General features: G+C 46.7%; 2 protein-coding genes across 5 annotated transcripts in view; both read right to left on the reverse strand.

Moving 5' to 3' along the window:
* The window catches only part of POC1B (POC1 centriolar protein B), a 125533-nt gene that overhangs the window by 103062 nt on the left and 1701 nt on the right, over positions 1–20770 (reverse strand). The window lies entirely within an intron of this gene.
* GALNT4 (polypeptide N-acetylgalactosaminyltransferase 4) lies at positions 14081–20393 on the reverse strand. The gene has a single exon (XM_007516243.3). The coding sequence runs from the start codon at positions 20067–20069 to the stop codon at positions 18324–18326; it is 1746 nt and encodes a 581-aa protein (XP_007516305.2). The 5' UTR covers positions 20070–20393; the 3' UTR covers positions 14081–18323.

The raw sequence follows: 20770 nt of genomic DNA on the forward strand, positions 1-20770 counted from the left end.
AGACCCCTCACAGAATGGGAGAAGATCTTTACATGCCATACATCAGATAAGAGTTTAATAACCAACATATATAAAGAGCTTACCAGACTCAACAACAAGACAACAAATAACCCCATCCAAAAATGGGGGGAGGAATTGGACAGAATATTCACCACAGAAGAGATCCAAAAGGCCGAGAAACACATGAAAAAATGCTCCAAGTCTCTGATTGTCAGAGAAATGCAAATCAAGACAACAATGAGATATCACTTCACTCCTGTGAGAATGTCACACATCAGAAAAGGTAACAGCAGCAAATGCTGGAGAGGGTGTGGGGTCAAAGGAACCCTCCTGCACTGCTGGTGGGAATGTCAATTGGTCCAACCTCTGTGGAGAACAGTCTGGAGAACTCTCAGAAGGCTAGAAATGGACCTACCCTATGACCCTGCAATTCCCCTCCTGGGGATATATCCTAAGGAACCCAACACATCCATCCAAAAAGATCTGTGTACACATATGTTCTTGGCAGCACAATTTGTAATAGCCAAAACCTGGAAACAACTCAGGTGTCCAACAACAGATGAGTGGCTGAGCAAGTTGTGGTATATATACACAATGGAATACTACTCAGCTGTAAAAAATGGTGACTTCACCGTTTTCAGCTGATCTTGGATGGACCTTGAAAAAATCATGTTGAGTGAAATAAGTCAGAAACAGAAGGATGAATATGGGATGATCTCACTCTCAGGCCGAAGTTGAAAAACAAGATTAGAAAAGAAAACACAAGTCAAACCTGAAATGGAATTGGAGTATTACACCAAAGTAAAAGACTCTGGGGTGGGTGGGTGGGTGGGGAGAATACAGGTCCATGAAAAATGATGAATGAAATAGTGGGGGTGGTATTGCTAAATGGGAATCTGGGGAATGTTATGCATGTAAAAAAAAAAAAAAAAGAAGTAGAAACGCAAAACAGAAATTGACTGAGTTTGGAGTATGGCACCAAAGTAAGAAAGCAGAAGTATACTAGAGTTTGCAGTGAGTACCTCCCTAATACTTCCTCTCCACTTTTCCAAGCTTTGGGTCCATGATTGCTCAACAATTTGTTTGGCTTTGTATGTTAACTCTCTTTTCAGTCACCAGGTTCCAGGTGTCATCAGGATGCCGGCCAGACTTCCCTGGATTGAAGACACCACCAATGTGTCCTGGAGCTCAGCTTCCCCAGAGACCCATCCTACTAGGGAAAGAGAGAGGCAGACTGGGAGTATGGACCGACCAGTCAACGCCCATGTTCAGCGAGGAAGCAATTACAGAAGCCAGACCTTCTACCTTCTGCAACCCTCAATGACCCTGGGTCCATGCTCCCAGAGGGATAGAGAATGGGAAAGCTATCGGGGGAGGGGGTGGGATATGGAGATTGGGCGGTGGGAATTGTGTGGAGTTGTACCCCTCCTACCCTATGGTTTTGTTAATTAATCCTTTCTTTAATAAAAAAATAAAATAAAATAAAATAAAAAAATAAAAAAAAAGTGTGTGTGGTTTTTTTTTTTTTTCCCCTCCAGGGTTATTGCTGGGCTCGGTGCCTGCACCATGAATCCACCGCTCCTGGAGGCCATTTTTTTCCCCCTTTTGTTGCCCTTGTTGTAGCTTCGTTGTGGTTATTATTATTGCCCTTGTTGACGCAATTCGTTGTTGGATAGGACAGAGAGAAATGGAGAGAGGAGGGGAACACAGAGTGGGGGAGAGAAAGATAGACACCTGCAGACCTGCTTCACCGCCTGTGAAGCGACTCCCCTGCAGGTGGGGAGCCGGGGGCTCGAACCGGGATCCTTACGCCGGTTCCTGCGCTTTGCGCCACATGCGCTTAACCCACTGCGCCACCGCCCGACCCCCGTTTTTTTTTTCTCAGTTAGAAAAAGACCACAGCAAAAGAAGCCAATACCCAGAGTTCCCTCACCAAACGGGAGATCTTTACATGCAAAAAAAAAAAAAAAAGCCCACCAACAGTTACTGTGTCTGTAAGTACCAACTTTCTTCAGCCAAGCCAAACACTTGCATTGTTAATGTAACCAAAATCAACTATATCTAACTAAAGGTTTGCTCAGTAAGCTATACTTTTAGAAAGAAATAGCACTGCCTTGAGTTTTTTTTTACTTATTTAACTCAGTAGAACAGAGACAAGTGAAGAGAGGTAGGGAGATAGAAAGGGAAAGAGAGACAGACACCTGCAGCCCTGCCTCACTATTTGTGACGTTCTCCTCCTGCAGGTGGGGAACTGGAGCTTGAACCTGGGTCCTTCTGCACGTTGACACATGTGCTTAAGCCAGCCCCTGCCTCAAGTTATCTAAATTCTTCTCTTTCAGTTGAAAATAAATGTTCATAATATAGAATTTTAAGATTATATAAAACTATTTACCAAAATCTTCCAGGCCTCGGCCATCTGCTTTCCTTACCAGGGCAGGCAGTTTTGTACTTGAACAAATCCGTATCCATTCACTGAATATACAGAATATACAGAAGGTGTCTGTCATAATATACTCACCGTCCTTCATTGTGTCTCTCCATTCTCTCCACTCTCCCTGAGCTGATAATAAAGTCTCAAAGAACACCACTTACTGTACAGAGCTGCTGCCTGATTCTGTCCCCTCCTTCCAACACTGGATACATTTTTATGGTTTCAAATTTATAAAACAAACAAAACTACAGTGGTGGTCTGGGGTGGGGCACAGTGCATAAAGCATGGGACCCTCAAGCATGAGGTCCCAAGTTTAACTCCTGGCAGCACATGTACCAAGCTTGTTCTCTGGCTTTTTCTCTCACTCCCCCTCTTTCTCATTAATAAGTAAATGAAATCTTTTTTTTAAAAAAGTGGAGGGTAGAGAGCATAATGGTTATGCAAAAAGACTCGTATGCCTGAGGCTCCAAAGTCCCAAATTCAATCTCCCACACCACCATAAGCCAGAGCTGAGCAGAGCTTTGGTTAAAAAAAAAAAGGGGGGGGGGTGGAGAGAAACTACAATGGCACACAAGGAAAACCCGTATATTCTGCTGTTGTAAACATTTTGTCCACTTGATTTATCATTCTGTCTCTTTAGACACTTTCATATATGCGTCTTTTTCTGTTTTTTTTTTTTTAATATTTGATTCCTTTTTGTTGCCCTTGTTGTTTTATTGTTGCGGTTATTATTGTTATTGATGTCATTGTCGTTGGATAGGACAGAGAGAAATGGAGAGAGGAGGGGAAGACAGAGAGGGGGAGATAAAGACAGACACCTGCAGACCTGCTTCACCACCTGTGCAGCAACTCCCCTGCAGGTGGGGAGCTGGGGGTTGGAACCGGGATCCTTATGCCGGTCCTTGCGCTTCGCCCCACGTGCGCTTAACGCGCTGCGCTACCACCCGACTCCCCATATATGCTGTCTTTTTCTTAACCACTTGAAACACAATTAAAAACACAAGGTCTCTTTACTACCTCACACCTCATTATGTATGACCTAAGAGCAAGGATACTCAATAAACCGCATATAAATAGTACAAGTAACCCTAAGTGCATGTACTACTCAGGAAACTAAATACTATTTAATGCAGTGTAATTTGATCTACAACTAGTAGATGGACTTTGCCACTTGTCACTACTTCCTCAACTCCTTTATAAAACCCAGGAGCCGCACTGCCTGTGTCTTTAATGTCCTGGGTCGTTGTTTTTCCTTGTTGACTTTAATATTCCGTTAGAGGGCTTGCTCGTAATTTTTGAAGCACACTCGTCATTTCCCCTCCCTCCGCCCCACGTTTCCTCATGCTAAGATTAAGGACAGATAACAGCAATTTCACAGAAGTTCTGTGTGCCTTTATCAAGGGCGCAATCAATGTCAATGTCGGTTCCATTATTGATAGGATTACTTTTCCTTTCTGGGTCTCGGAGTTGACTGCCTTATAAAGTTTTCCACTCTGTAGTCAGTCTATTGTGAGGAGACACAAGAACATATAAATATCCTCTTTCTCAACAAACTGTCACACACAACTTTAGCATCTTTCCAGTGGTTTTTCTTTTTAATTTTTTATAAAAATTATCTTTATTTATTGGATAGAGACAGCCAGAAATCAAGAGGGTGACAGAGAGGGGGGTCAGGACAGAGAGACACCTGCAGCCCTGCTTCACCACTTGCAAAGCTTTGCCCCTGCAGGTGGGGACCCGGGGGTTCAAACCCGGCTCCTCGCGCATTGTAATACGTGCGCTTAACCAGGTGAGCCACTGCTCAGCCCCTCCAGTGTTTTTGGATTCATTGTACTTTCCATAATTAATTAGTAAGTACAGTTGCTAGCAGTTAACTCAGTGAATGAACAAAACTTAACACTTATTAGTTTACTATTTTAAGAGGGGGAAAAAAATCTTCCTACGACCCAAAAAAGTGACCACGTGGCACAGCTGCCTCCCGGGTTCGGCCCCTGGCAGCGTGAGCACGCACACCACGCACAAGGGAGTTTTCTTTTTTCTTCCATCTGTCTGCTCGTCAATTTATGTCTGTGTGGGCTCAGATCAGTTTCCTCAATGGGTTATAAAGCCATTGCTGCTTTTCTCTCTCCCATTGTTCCCACTTTGACGGTGACAGTCCTTCGAAACTGGCCTCCGCGCCCACCATTCTTTGAGCACTTCCTTGCTTCTATAATTACAAGTTGTTCCAATGTGTACTTCCCCTGTCCCGGCCCAGGAAATGGCCTTTTTTTCTGTTCTCTCCTTTCCCCTTTCAGTGAAACTTAGAAACCAACATCTGGGGACGAGTTTATTCTTTGCTACAACCAGTGTATCAGTGAGCAGAGGTAAGCAGTAAAATATGCATATAGAATTTCAGTTGATAGAATTAGGAACTAAGATAAAAATGGAAAGATGTGTCCACACATAGATATGAAGATAAAAATACTAACACCTTCTAACCTCAATTCCAGTCCAACACCATCAAATACTTTCTACAAACACCACAAAATACCTTCTACATCACTCCCCTCCGCATTCATATTCATATTCATAACTCTCTCCCTACACAGCTAAAAGTCTAGCTTTAAACATACCATGAGATGGTATGTTTAAACTCAGGCTTAGGCCACAGAAACAGTACAGAACACCAAACCTTAACTTTGTCAAGGAGACCTTACCAACAGGGTTTCAGCATTTAGCTTTAACCCCCCCCCCACACACACACCTTTTAAATATTTTATTTATTTATTCGTGAAGAATGATAGGCCGAGAGAGAGAAAGAACCAGACGTCACTCTGGTACATGTGCTGCCCTGGGGATTGAACTCAGGACCTCATGCTTGATCAAGAGTCCAATTTTTAAAAAATATTTATTTATTCCTTTTTGTTGCCCTTGTTGTTTTATTGTTGTAGTTATTATCGTTATTGATGACGTTGTCATTGTTGGATAGGACAGAGAGAAATGGAGAGAGGAGGGAAAGACAGAAAGGGGGAGAGAAAGATAGACACCTACAGACCTGCTTCACCGCCTGTGAAGCGACTCCCCTGCAGGTGGGGATCCGGGGCTTGAACCAGGATCCTTAACCCGCTGTGCTACTGCCCTACTCCCTGAGAGTCCAATGCTTTATCCACTGTACAACCTCCCGGACCACCCCCTTTTTATTTATCTTGTCAGACTTTACTAATTGGGGCGGGTGGGAGTCTCCTTCAGTTCTGAAGCTAGTTTTAGGGCATAGCTTCTCATTTAGTTGTGGTGCTTAGCGCTGGTCTGCTCCCAGTGTTCCCTGAGATCTCCTTTCTTTGACCCAGCTAGAGATCCAGGCTCACTGATCGAGTCCTACCATTCTGCTCTCAACCCAGCAGTCAGGGAGGGATCTCAGTCAGTCTTCACAGATTCTAAGCTGGCAGTTAGTCACTGCTTGGCCCTCACTCAAACAACTATGACAAGAAAACCCTGCTTGCCATTTCTGTAACTCCCCAACCTGCTCCGTAATCTCTCCATTTCTCAGGAAAGCTCGCACACAGGTCTCACCACGTCTGCCGGTACAGCTTGGCAAGGAAAGAGTGTGGGGACAAAGCCAAAGTGTGAGGTGAGGTGGTGGGAGTCTGAGGTGGCTCACCTTGATGCTTTCCTTCTTGCAGTCATGCCCAGTGTTTTGCTGGTCATGTCTGAAAGCAGTTGCCTGATATAGTATCTTTTGTCTTACAACTGTGTTTAGCAGGAGGGCAAGCCTCGTTACCAGTTACTCTCTCATGGCTAACAGAGGCAGGTGTGTGACTTCTTTCCACTGCGTCAAGATACGTTGATTTATTAAGTCAATCTACTCTGTTTAGCTTAGTGAAAGTCTCTGGCTTTTATAAATGATGCACATATGTCAGTTCTGACATGTATTAATGTTATCATGATAAGTTCCCAAAGAATCTTGTTGGTGGGTCAAAATCTACATGCTTTTAAAGTTACCAAAAAAAAAAAAAAAGGGTCTGTTTGCACAATATAGTATTACACCCCTCCCAGATAATACCCCTCTCAGGTCTTTTCATTTGACACTCAAGAGAGTTGTAATAGTTCAGATCACTTCTGTATAGAAATACGAGTGTTTGGATTACGCGCAGGTGGCACAAAGCACAAGGACTGGTGTAAGGATCCTGGTTGGTGTAAGGATCCTGGTTCGAGTGCCTGGCTCCCCACCTGCAGGGGAGTCTTTCTCTCCTCCTCTCTGTCTTCCCTTCCTCTCTCCATTTCTCTGTCCTATCCAACAATGACAACAACAACAATAACTACAATTAAAAAAGACAACAAGGGCAACAAAAGGGAAAATAAATAAATAAAATTACAAAAAGAAAAAAAATACCAGGGCTAGACCACATTCTTGCATTTCCAGGTTATTGAAAGTCCTTTCACACACACACACACACACACACACACACACACACACACACACACACATAGTGGACTGCCTTTAAAAGAGAAAACTGAGTGAGGAACTTTATGGAGAAGGTGTTTTCTATAAAATATTTTAAGAAAAGAAAAACAGAGTATAATCTTTGGGCAAGCATATTTATAAAATCTAGAGAGACAGAAGGAAGAGAATTAAAGAACAAATAGATAATGTTGTAATTTTTACCAGATAAACTATAATACCACACTTTCTTAAGTCCATTGTACCATCCAAGCATTGCGTAGTATGGTTAAGTAATGACACTTATTTAAAATTCAAGTAACAACTTAAAATTCTTCTCTGAGGGGGTCGGGCCATAGCACAGCCGGTTAAGCGCACACGGCACGAAGTGCAAGGACTGGCGTAGAGATCCTGGTTCAGGCCCCCAACTTCCCTGCGTCGGGGAGTTGCTTCACAGGCGGTGGAGCAGGTCTGCAGGTGTCTGCCTTTCTCTCCCTCCCTCTCTCTGTCTTTCCCTCCTCTCTCCATTTCTCTCTGTCCTGTCTGACAACAAACGACATCAACAATAAAGATAGCCACAGCAGGGCTACAACAGCAAGGGCAACAAAAAGGCGGGAAAAACGACCTCCAGGAGCAGTGGATTCATGGTACAGGCACTGAGCCCCAGCAATTACCCTGGGGGCAAAAAAAAACAAAAACAAAAACAAACATTCTTCTCTGAATAAATACTACCATAATATGGTCTAAAAGGTGCTATGGGACTTTGAAAATAATGACAAGCACTGACAGTTGAGAGAAATCTCATTGGATTTGTTCAGATTCCGCACGTCCATGAGGGCTGACAATCACAGTATAGCACAGTTCTTCACTTGGTTGCTAAAAAGTGCTTAGTAATTTCAGGGACTTTATAAGCAGCCTTTCGTTTGATACTCACAACAGTGTGAGCAAACATGGTGAGCACACTTGTCTAGATGAGGAAGCGAGGCTTAGGGAAGTAATTTGACCAGGGTCATGGAGACAGATGACAAGCCGCTGGAGCCTGTGTTCAGCCCAGTTGTATCAGACCCCAAAGTCTAGGTAGGCATTCACCCATTCTCAAAGCACTGAGTCTTTGTAAGCTATACCTTTTTTATTTTTATTTTTGAATTGTCACCAGGGTTATCACTGGGGCTCCATGCTGGCACTACAAATTCACCACTCCCGGGGGCCATTTTTCCTTTTCTATTAGTCGGGAGGGGGAGATAGCGACAGAGAGACACCTGCAGCCCCCTTTGCTGTTCATGAAGCTTCCTCCTCTGCAGGTGAGGAGAAAGGGCTTGAACCTGGGTCCTTGCACATGGTAATGTGAGCTCTCAATCAGGTGTGCCACTTCCCAGCCCGCTATAGTTCAAATAAAATAGAAAAAGAGAGAGAGAGAGATAGAGACAGAGAGAGAGAGAGAGGGGAAAGAATTACTGGGAAACCTGTAAAAATGCACACTTATATTAGCTACTATTCTTTGGGTAAGACCCAGGAATCTGAGTTTTGTTTTTTTTTCTTTTTTACTGTCTCAGTGTACACTAAAACTTGAGAACTCTCACTCTCTATTAGAACCTCTCCGATTACTGTAGACCTGGGGAATCATTTTAAAAACTCTACCTGCAGGTGAACCTTCAAAAAAAGCTACTGTCCCGTACCCAGCGGGCAGCCCAGGAGGCGACACAGTGAATCAAAGTGTTGGGCGCTCTAGCGTGAGATGCCTGGGTTCGACCCCCCAAGATTGCACATGCTCTCCATTTCACATGAATCCATCATGAGAAACCAAGTGAATCACAAAGCAGCAGGAGAACTAAGATGGTGACACTAAGGGTTTCCTTCCATGCTCTCTGTTGGGACCAAGTCATCCCATGAAACCCACAAGCTCGATGCTTTTGGAGACTGCTGAAGGTGGGGGAGGGATCTACTGTACCTGTGTTCAGTTTCCTTCTGTGAGAGATGGTTAGGTCTTTCTTCAAAAGAACATGAATAGAACAACTGTGTAGTATAATTTATATATATATAGTTATCTATGGGGGCCGGGCGGTGGCGCACCTGGTTGAGCACACATGTTGCAGTGCTCAAGGCCCAGGATTTGAGTCCTCGGTCCCCACCTGTAGGTGGCAAGCTTCACAAGTGGTGAAGCAGGGCTGCATATGTCTCTCTTGTCTCTCTCCCTCTGTCTCCCCCTTCCCTCTAGATTTCTGGCTGTCTCTATCCAATAAATAAATTAAAATAATAATAATAAATAATAATAAAAAGAATTGTTATCTGTGACCCCCTGTGGCCAGCAGTTCTGTACTCTTTAGATCAGCGCCTCACAATCCTTGCTAATCCTCCAGCAGAGACCCTCAGACTCCCTTCTTTCTTTCCTTATTTAGGCAACGGGGAGATTATGAGCTCTGAAGCCCAGCCCAGGGGTGGAGGAGGCAGTCCTGCGTCAGGTATAAAAGATGAGAGAGGGCTGAGGGGGGGTGCACTGCTGCCTGATGGCCACTGTTGGTGACACACCCTTTTGCAAAATAAATAAATAAATGCCTTGCTTCAACTCCTTATTTTTTCACCTCGACAAGTAATTTTAATTGGACGTCATCTACAACACTTCCATTCTGATCAGAAGTTTCAGTAGGAACTAAGTCATTCTGGTGGTGGGAGGGGAGGGTTTACATCCACTAGTGCGCAACTAGTCAGGAAGCCTAGGCCTTCTCTCTGTGCCCGCCACAGCCGCCAGACAGCCTCGCCACCTCTGTCAGCCTCTCCTGCTCAACCCGCTGAACTTCCACTCAGCTGAGGGACTACCAGTTTCCTAAAACTCAAGGGACAACCGCTTCCTCTTTCACAGGGTACCTGCCTCAGATCACAGCCTTCCCCTCTCACCAACCCCTAATACTGTTTGTTCTGTTCCCCAGTCTTCCCTGTGGCGCTTAGAGCAATGATGGGGGGGGGGGGGGCACGGACGGACGGACGGACGGATACATGGCACAGGGCCTGAGTGACAAACACAGGCAAAAGCTCTAAGTGGGGAGCTTAACCTGAAGTGGGGGAAGGGGAAAAGGAAAGTAGGCAAATGCATTGTGAGTAGTACTAAGGCAGGAAGCAGGAAGTGCTGGTCACACTTTCACACTTTGGTGTCAGGGGCTGGGTGCTGGCATCCTGTCTGGGCACATGCTGTGTGGCATGTGTATGGACCCTGGACAAGCCCTGGTTCCCATCTGCTGGGGGAAGCTTCTACCTTCCCCTCCCCACTCGATTTCTCTCTGCCCTCTCAAAAGGGAAAGAGGGGAGGGGAGGAGAGGGAAGACAACAACAGATAACAACAATAATAGTAACAACACTACCAATAAACAACAAGGGCAACAAAGGGGAAAAAATGGCCTCCTGGAGCAGTGGAGGGAGGGGGAGGGAGAGGAAGGGGAGAGAAGGGGAGGGGAGGGAGGTGGGAGGGAGAGAAGGGGAGGGGAGGGAGGGAAGCGGAGGGGAGGTCCTTGTGCTTTGCGCCACATGCTTAACCTGCTTTGCCCGACTCCCTGACTCCCTTTAAAGTCTTTTTTTTTTTTCTCCCAGCAGTGAACCAGGCTTCTGGGGAGGACAGGTTTTGAACCTGAAGCCCTGTCTGTCTGTCTGTCTGTCTCAAGAGTCCACAGGCAGAGCCACTACACCAGTCTAGGCCTTTCTTTCTTGTGTCTTTTTGGAGTCAGGGCCTACCTAGATAGTTCAGCAAAGTGAGCTCTTCTTGAAATACTTCTCTTCCGTTTCATCTGCAAAGGATCTTCTTGGTAGTGAGGTCGTATTTCCAGGCTCAGGATGTTAAGTCATGGGGCACAGCCACTTAACCCTCTGGAGCCTCAAGGCCGCCTCCAAGTTGCCTCTAACTAGCCCTGCAACTTCATCTCTCAAAACATCTCTCTTCCTTGGCTTGGAGGTTTTACCCACCCTTCCCTTCTTCTGTTTCCCTGATGGAAGGAGAGGCACGGTCCTTGTGTTCTTTGAAAATGCAGCTCTCTCTCCAGTCTCCCCAGCTGACTGACTCCTTTCAGGTGTTCAGTGAAATCAATCTCCGAGGGGGGCGTGTTCTTTGGCCTCCAGACACTTAAGCAAGGCCACCAACCAAGCTCCTTGCTCCTGGAAGCACCTCACTCCGTTTCTTCACAGTAACTGCTTATTTCCCGTTTTCTCTGGTGCTACCTACGTGTGGGCCGTGCATTTGTTAACACTGGTCTCTGTCACTGGACCGTGGATTCTTCACGTACCCTGGTAAGCAGCACACCTGTTCTGTTGACTTCTGTATGCACACTCAGCACAGTGACTACCATCAGGCAGACGGTGACGCTATCTAAATGAAGGAGCACCGAATGAATTGAGCACACCACCCATTCCCCTTTTTTGAGCAGCTTTAAGCAAATGCAAATAAATGTTAGCCAGAGAGCAGAGGATAGCCTGCGGTAGGCATCTTTCCCAGGTCAGCCTGTGAAAACACTAAGAGCTGGGAACAACAACAACAAAAAAAAAACCAGCACCCTTGGGGGGTAGACAGTGGCTCACTTAATTGAATCACATGGTACCAAGCACAAGGACATAAAATCAAGCCTCTGATCCTCATCTGCAGGGGGTAAAGCAGTGCTGTGGTGTTTCTCTCTCTCTCTCTCTCTATCTATCCATCTATCCCCCCTTCCCTCTCAATTTCTCTCTGGCTTATCACACAACAAATGAATTTAGAATGAGTAAAAAAGAAAGACCAGGACCCAATTATTAGCAAGCCTGAAAGACTTCTCTGGCTTTTCAGTCCTGCCATGGGACACTCTATAGCTCAGGAATTCATTTCACCATTTTGTAATAAGCTTTATTGCCTGTTTAACAAGATAGGACAAACTCTAAGCCTTATATAAAGCTGGCACATTCACATACATATCTATTTACCTTTTCAAAGTTCTGCTGAATTACAAAATGATGCGATAAGAATAACAAGTCTGGAGGGCTGGGTGGTAGGGCAGCATAGCAGATTAAAGCGCACATGGCGCAAAGCACAAGGACTGGTGTAAAGATCCCGGTTCAAGCCACCTGTCCCCCACTTGCGGTGAAGCAGGTCTGCAGGTGTCTATCTTTCTCTCCCCCCTCTCTGTCTTCCCCTCCTCTCGATTTCTGTCCTATCCAACAACAATAGCAGTAACAATAACAACAGCAAGGGCAACAAAAATGAGGGGGGAAATGGCCTCCAGGACCAATGGACCCGTACTGCCAGTACTGAGCCCCTGCAATAACCCTGGAGGCAAAAAAAAAAAAAAAAAAAAAGAATAACAAGTCTGCTAGCCTGTTTTAAAGTCTAAAATAAACAGGACACAGATGAGCGAGAGATCTTCTCTGGGAGCCGAGCAAGTTTTCCTCTTCAGTTGAAAAGCATTTCCATGTCAAACAGTCAACCCTTAGAAGTTGAGTGCTTTGCCCAAAACTGTACCACCAACGGTCACTAACTCTACAACATTTTCAGCACTCACAAACTGAGCCCTTTTAGCAGATCTCTCTTTCTATTCCACCCTCCCCTGCCCCTGGCAGGCAAAAATGTACTATCTCTGCAGACTTCTGGTCTCTTTTTCTCTTCGTCAAACTGAGACAGGGAGATGAAATGGTCTGCATGGGGCAGCAGTCACTGAGTGAGAGAGAGCTAGAGTGTGGCAGGGGTTACTGACAGCAGCCTTTTGGACTGCACAAGAAACCAGTGAAAATATGGTTAGTCCGACTGTGTATCTAGCTGCACGTGGCTATGGGACCGTCAGCATGTAGAAGAGTGACTTCCAAGCCATGTGTTGCATCAGGAAGAGGCAGGAGTGCCGGGTATTGAGCAGAAATTGCTGATGAGAAAGACAGACAGATGCTGGGCACGGAGAGGCAACTGCACTTTGCTGCAAGGTGATGCCGACAAGCTGAGGGGAACGTGGGACAGACTTCCTTTTTAGTCCAGGGTTGTCCATATTTAGTTTGGGGCAGGAGAGACAGCACGGTGGTTATGCACAAGACATTTATGCCTGAGGCTTGAGGTCCTAAGTCCAATGCCACCCCTCCCACCACCACCACCACCACCACCACCACACATCAGAGCTGAGCAGGTCTCTCTCTCATTAAAGAACAATATATATATATATATATATATATATATATATATATAGCCTCCAGGATTATCACTGGGGCTCAGTGCCTGCACTATGAATCCACTGTTCCTGGAGGCCATTTTTCCCATTTCTGTTGCCCTTGTTATTGTTATTATTATTGTGATTGCTGTTGTTTGATAGGTCAGAGAGAAACAGAGACAGGAGGGGAAGACAGAGAGGGGGGAGAGAAAGACAGACACCTGCAGACCTGCTTCACCACCTGTGAAGCGACTCCCCTGCAGGTGGGGAGCCCAGGGCTCGAACCGGGACCCTTAAGCCGGTCCTTGTGCTTCACGCCACGTGCACTTAACCCGCTGTGCTACCGCCTGGCCCCCGATTTTTTTTTTTTTTAATTATCATCATAATGATTCAATGCTCATGGCAGCCTTTTGTTTCTTAAGTTCTTTCATTTTTATTTTATTTGCTAGGGCAGATACTGAGACGGGCGGAGGAGAAAGTGAGACACCTGCAGCACTGCTTCACCTCTCTTGCAAGTCCTCCTATTTCCTGCGGGGGGTGGGGAGGGGCTTGAACCTCGGTCCGTGTGCAGGGTAACATGTGCTCAACCCGATGTGCCACTGCCCAGTCCCTAAACAAGAATGTTAAAGAGTTACCTATTTTTATCAGGCAGAATGATGAAGTGAGTGAGTTGAGGTCAGAGCACTGCTAGCACTGCTGAAGAGAAGGCAAAACCTAGGGTCTTTGGGGGCTTCAGGCACACCAGTCCTTCATGCTAAGGCTGAGCTATCTCTCTGGCCACAGTTCAGAGTTTGAAATGGATTCTAATTAATAAGCCCTGCCACCCACTTTTACAGAAGCCCTTAATGGGCCCTAGGGCCCTGGATCACTTCCAGTTAGTTTACAGGGAGTTATTGCATTAGTGGAGCTAAGACCACTTCAGAATACTGGCTGGCTAATGATAACTTGCAAAATAATGTCTGGAGTTTGACATTTTTATAGTCTGCTCTCCACAAGCTGAGATAAGTAAAAGCCAGTTTAACTTACTTCTGCTATTATCAATAAAAGTATACGGAGGAACAATGACTTCCACAGACTAAACTCATCGGAATCCAGTTACAGAAAACAATTAGGCACACGTTTTATTATTTAATGTTTCAATCAACATTGTAAGTACCATTTATAAAACGAAAATAAGATCGAAGCTGAAATCACACACATAAAATTCATCTCTGTAAAGAGATTCTAAACCTCAATGTTTCTTGTGCTTTTAAACACGTTATTAAAACAGCAATTCAAAAGGACAAACAGGTCAACATTTTATTGAATAAAATCAACACCCTAAATCAACTCATGCTATGTAACTTAGAAATTCTCTCTTCTTCGACCTGGAGAAGTTTGATTTGCACGCATGAAAATTCTCAGGAACCTACTACTACTGGGTGAGTCAACAAAATTTCCCTTACATGCAAGTCAGTTTGAGTGGTAGTTACCTCACAGGTGACAAGATTGTAACTTTGTAAATAATGACTACAGATACCTATTTAGATGAGATGGTCAGTATGTCCACAGAATTAGACATAAAAGGAAGTAGCAATCATTCAGAGTTGAAACTCCTCTACCAAGTATTTCACTGAAACTATTACTAAACATGTAAATGAACTGAATAGGTCAAGTCTTAATTTTCTACAGAAAAAGAGTGCTTTGGTACCAGCAGATTCAAACTAGGGAGCTGAAGTGGGTTTTGTTTGTAGCTGCCTGCTCACAATTTGGAAGAGCCCATATATATAAAACCTGGATATATATGAAACTGTAAGGTCTCATTCTTTTGTTACCTACTCCACTATGGAAATGAACGTCATTTTGAAATATTTCTATAAATAAAGCACTACTTTAAACTTTCTTCTAAAAAAAAAAACAAACAAACAACAGGTGAATCGACTGCCAGGCAGACAAAATGTCAAATCAAAAGTTCTATTAAATGTCCCATTTTCCATTCATGGCAGCAGTGGGGTGTCAGAGTTAAAATAATTCAGAAAGGAACTTCTTGACTATATCAATGTCAGTTTTCCCATTTGACAGAGGGCTAAAAGTGGCATTAAAAGAAAAAAAAAAAAAAAGACATGGGGGCCGGGCGGTGGTGCAGCGGGTTAAGCGCATGTAGCACAAAAGCGCAAAGACTGGCATAAGGATCCCAGTTCGAGCCCCCGGCTCCCCACCTGCAGGGGAGTCGCTTCACAGGTGGTGAAGCAGGTCTGCGGGTGTCTGTCTTTCTCTCCCCCTCTGTCTTCCCTTCCTCTCTCCATTTCTCTCTGTCCTATCCAACAACAACAACATCAATAACAACAACAATAACAAGAACGATGATAAACAACAAGGGCAACAAAGTGGGAAAGGTGGCCTCCAGGAGCAGTGGATTTCTAGTGCGGGCACCGAGCCCCATCAATAACCCTGGAGGCAAAATAAATAAATAAATAAATAAATAAGACATGGATGTGTGGCCCAGGACACGGCAAAGTAGGTCAAGAATTGGACTCTCGAGGGGCCGGGTGGTGGCACAACTAGTTGAGCGCACATGTTACAGTGAGCAAGGGCCCAGGTTCGAGCCCCCGGCCCCCACCTGCATGGGGAAAGTTTCATGAGCAGTGAAGCAGTACTGCACGTGTGTGTGTGTGTCTCTCTCTCTCCCCCATCCTCTCAATTGCTGGCTGTCTCTATCCAATAAGCAAATAAAGATTAAAAAAAAAAAATTGGACTCTCAAGCATGAGGTCTCTAGCCCAATTCCCAGAGTGATGTCCTGGTTCTCTCCTTCTCTGATTCTCTCTTCCTCTATGCCCCTCATTAATAAAAACATGAATAAATACATAAATCTCTTTTAAAATAGACATGGGTGGTTTTTTTTTAAAAAAAAAGGGCAGCCTGGGCATAGACAGAACAACACGACAGGAGAGAAATTAATTCTGCTATTCTCCCATTTGCAAACTTCAGAGCACTGCTGTAAATTCTTCTTTAATTACATCCAGAGTCATGGGGATTATACAGAGGGTCTGGGCAAGTCTTTGATACACTTTAGGGCTGCTAGATAGCTTACATAAAGTATTTATATAATTTTTTTCAAGAAAGAAAAAAGAAAGCCAAATATTCAAGAGACACAGAAATTTTACTTTCTGAAAATAAGTTACCTTAAATTTTTTTCTTAAAGATTTTTTTTCAAATCCCCCGACTACCCAAGTCATCATACAGACACCGAAAACAACTTAAGAATATGGTGGAGTGATTTTTAATAAAGAATGCATTTTTCATAAATTGAAGGACACCAGAGTGAGCCAAGAGAGATTTAATTCTAGATTCAACTTGTGTGTGTCGTCTGGGATGAAACCAGTGAAAATACTTTTTTGAACTACGTTTACTTCTCAAATAACTTAGTTCAGGAAGTATTTATATTCTGAGCCGAAAACACTACTTTCAGTGTTTGAAAGATTAAAGATAAAAACAAAACTGGCTCAACTATTGTCAAGCCAAATGACCAAACACTGACCACAACTTTCCACTAAGTCCAAAATAAGCCACTTTAGTTGAGCTCAGCCTAATTTTTAAAACAATTTCTCCAAAGAAAAGTTTCACTTTCTTCCAGTTTCATAACTGGAGCTGAACTTTTTCAACAACTTTCTGTAAGTTAAAAGGGGATAAATGTGTGTGTGTTTTTAATTTTTTACATTTATTTATTTTATTTTCCCTTTTGTTGCCCTTGTTGGTTTTTTATTGTTGTTACTGATGTCATCCTTGTTGGATAGGACAGATAAAAATGGAGAGAGGAGGGGAAGACAGAGAAGGAGAGAGAAAGACAAACACCTGCAGATATGCTTCACGGCTTGTGAATCAACTCCCCTGCAGGTGGGGAGCCGGGGGCTTGAACCCGGATCCTTCCAGGGGTCCTTGCGCTTCCCAAGTGCGCTTAACCCACTGCGCTACCACCCGACTCTCTGTTTTTGTTTTTTAAGTCTGTGCAGTGACTGAATTCTGGAAACGTCACACACACACACAGCACAGCATTTCAGAGCTTAAAGGGTCTTCAAAATGTAAACCAATACCCACATTTTACAGAGGACCCTGAAGCCCACACCTAATCATGTGACCAAATGACTTGACCAAGGCCGCATACCTCCACTGAGCCATTCATCCATCCATCTTTCATTTGTCCACTTACCACAAGCTGCCTAGCAGCCTGAATGGAGATACAAGGTGTTAACAACTCCTTGAAGGGAACATTCACCACCACCAGGGCCAAAGCAGCTTTTCCCCTTGTTTTCTTAAGATAAATCCTTAAAAGGACTAATCAACAGCAACTCGTAGCCAAGAGTCCTGCAGCCTTTGTAAGAAGCAGGCCCACTTTCGGTTTCACACATTTTGTCAAACACAGTGGGGCTGAACTTGAGAGACCTTGACTTTATTTGCTTTAGGTGATTCAACAGTGGCAGAAGGAAGTACAGTCTGCTGAGCAGTCTCTCTCTAGCATTCACAAAGTTAGGAAGTGCAGTCAGGAAATGCCCTGCAGACACACACACACACACACACACACAGGCAAAAAAAAAAAAAAAAACAGAGCGATTTGAGGTACCAATCTATGTCTGTAAAGTCCAACAGCTCAAGTTTACAAAGTGTGGAATCTAAGAACCTCCCCATCATATTGATGTGTGGCCCATCTTTTTGAGATGTTTGTGTTAACTTCCCACACCCACCCCCCAACTCACATTCAACCTAATTAATGGCCTCCCTCCTTGATGCCAGAGCTACCCAAACCAGGCCTTGATCCTTTCTCTTAGCAACAAAGGGAAATCAGAATTTTAAAAGCAAACAAACTTAAATCACAATGTGCTGACTAGAAACAAGTGGGTTCTAGACACCAGGAAAAGGAACAGCGACAGCTCACACTGCACATGTGCACGCTGTGCTTTAAAAGGTGGGCGGTGAACTTACCCATCCCTATAAACCTTCCCTCATCCTGCCCGGATTCCTACATTCTTTCATAGTTAAGTCTGGCACTTGACTATTATGTGAATTTCAATTCACAGCCAAGTTAAGGAGAAGTAAGAGACCATCGTCACAAAGCTCTTAAAATTTAAAAAAAAAAAAAAAATTCCGTAAGTAAGGCACTTGGAAATATTTAACAGCAGGTGTCTGCGTTCCCAGTGTTCTCTAGCAGAACGAACCACATCTACTGAGCTCTCGCAGATGACCGATAGCTGGATGGTTTCTGACACCCTACAGTCTTCACTAATCATCTCTGAAAGCCCTTGGCTCTCTCTGACGTTTCCTGAAGCTGTGTTCAACTCTGGACCAAAGTGCTGTCGTGCCTATCTATTTCTCAAACCTCCAGATCTGATTTTTATCCAGAGCATTGCAAGTTCTCATTCGCACGTCGGGCCGGCCCTGAGGTGTCCGATAGGCACTGAGACAAAGTCCCGAGTGTGGGTGGAAGATGGTCCCATCTTCTTTAAAATGCCAGATGATGCTTGCTGGGACGGGGGAACCGTCTTTGGGACAGTTCTGCATCCCTACGGACTCTTTGTTCTTGGGAACCTCTGCACATAATTCCGTCACAGAATTAAATCTCAGCTCTCTGTTGGAAGTGTACTCGAAGAACTGATTGCCACCTTGACCGTGGCAGCCAAACAGTGACAGGTTCGCACCTGTGGGGTTGCTGTCAGGAGCATTATAATCCAAACACTCCGACGAGATCCCTGAACTCCTGATAGCCCCGTGCCAGTGTGGCCTGTCCTCTGGGACATGCAGGCTAGGGAACACATTTTTCAGATACCAGTCGAAGTTCTTGCAACCCAGGCGTTCCCGCAGTAATTTTCTTTCGGAAATGTCACCGTAAGCTTCCTTTCTCGCTGGAGGGTTTCGGTTATAGAAGTGTTCCTTGTACCCGTCCATCCACACTTCCGCCGCCCTAGCTGTGTTCTGCAGGAAGTTGGGCCTGGCGTAGGGCGCCCGCTTGGGGAACACGTGGCCCACGTGGGAACACGGGTGGATCTCCAGTTTCCCCCCGCACTGCCACACCCTGAAAGACAGCTCCAGGTTCTCACCTCCCCACACTTCCATGCCAGTGTCGTACGTCCCCAGGTACTGGAAATACTTCTTGCTGACGGCAAAGAGTCCTCCGGCCATGGTGGGCGAACTGATGGGGTCGATCCTTGAGGTCCTCCTGTCCCGCTCCAGTTTGGGGACCGAATGCCACTGGAAAGTCAATCGCCAGTCGAAGCCCCCGATCATGGGCTCCCCGGTCTGCATGTAGAATTCGAAAGTATTCCAGTCGATGGTGTCGATGACCGGACAGACGATGGCCGTCTCATCCTGGTGGATTCTCTGCAGCAGAGGCTCCAGCCAGCCCGTGTTGCACTCGCAGTGACAGTCCAGGAAGGTGAGGACGTCCCCCGTGGCAAAGGTGGCCCCGATCAGGCGGGCCCTGACCAGCCCTTCCCGCTTACTGGTTCTGATCAGGCGGACTCTGTCCAGGTTGCTGATGTAGGATTCCAGCTGGGCCTTCAGATAAACCCTGTCGCTCAGGTCATCCACCAAGATGATCTCTTTGAGCAGGATGGCGGGAGAGGTCTCCAGCACGCTGTGGATGGTGCGCAGAAGGGTGGACCAGGCCTCGTTGTAGAAGGCGATGACTACCGACGTGGTGGGCAGCTCCCGGTAGCTGAACTGCTGGGACTTGCACTCGTGCATCCGTCTGTCCTGGATGTGGCGGTGCAGGGAGATCCTGTCACTCAGGTAGATGTTGATGGCATACCTCTCGATGAGCTCATCCTGCTGCTTCAGCTCGGCCTCCCCCAGCTGCAGCTTGCTGGCTCGGCCCCACTCCCCCGGGGCCTGCGGGTCCGCGGGGGGCTTCTCGTACAGCGGCCGGGAGAGGTCCTGGGCCTCTGGCCTGGGGTCCGAGAGCTGCCTGGGCTCCTGGGCTGGGCCGGCTCCTCCTGGGGAGGCGTGGAGAGCCGAGGCCGAGAGCTCCAGCAGGACGTAGGCCCCAGTGGCGAGGGCCAGCAGCAGGCAGCTCCTGCCGGCCCAGGACCACCTGGCGGCCACGCGGATCCTCATGGCCGGGCGGCCAGGCGGGGGGCGCAGGTGGGGGCCGGCTCCCGGGCAGCTCCCGCCCTCCTCGGCGGCCCCTTTACGGCCCCAGCCCAGCCCCCCCGGGGTCCCCTGAGCCCGCGGGGTCCTCGGTGGCCCCCCAGCTCGCTCGCAGCGGAGCGCCCGCAGCTCGCCGTCCACTTCCTCCCCTCGCGCCCGGCTCCCAACTTTTGCACAAACTCCGCCGCCAGCTCCCCGCCCTCCCCGCGCCCGGCACCGGGCCCGCCCCCGCCCGCGCGCGCCACCTGGCGGCCATCCGCGCTGCGCAGGAGAGCAGAGCCGGGAGCTGGGTGCGGGGCAGATGGGAGCTGGGTGCGGGGCAGAGCCGGGAGCTGGGTGCGGGGCAGAGAGGGAGCTGGGTGCGGGGCAGACAGGGGAACTGGGTGCGGGGCAGACAGGGGAGCTGGGTGCGGGGCAGAGAGGGAGCTGGGTGCGGGGCAGAGCGGGGAGCTGGGTGAGGGCAGAGCGGGAGCTGGGTGCGGGGCAGACAGGGGAGCTGGGTGCGGGGCAGAGCCGGGAGCTGGGTGCGGGGCAGAGCGGGGAGCTGGGTGCGGGGCAGAGCGGGGAGCTGGGTGAGGGCAGAGCGGGAGCTGGGTGCGGGGCAGAGAGGGGAGCTGGGTGCGGGGCAGAGAGGGGAGCTGGGTGCGGGGCAGAGAGGGAGCTGGGTG

The sequence above is a fragment of the Erinaceus europaeus genome, chromosome 7 (assembly GCF_950295315.1).
Source record: "Erinaceus europaeus chromosome 7, mEriEur2.1, whole genome shotgun sequence".
In the NCBI taxonomy this organism is placed as follows: Eukaryota; Metazoa; Chordata; class Mammalia; order Eulipotyphla; family Erinaceidae; genus Erinaceus; species Erinaceus europaeus.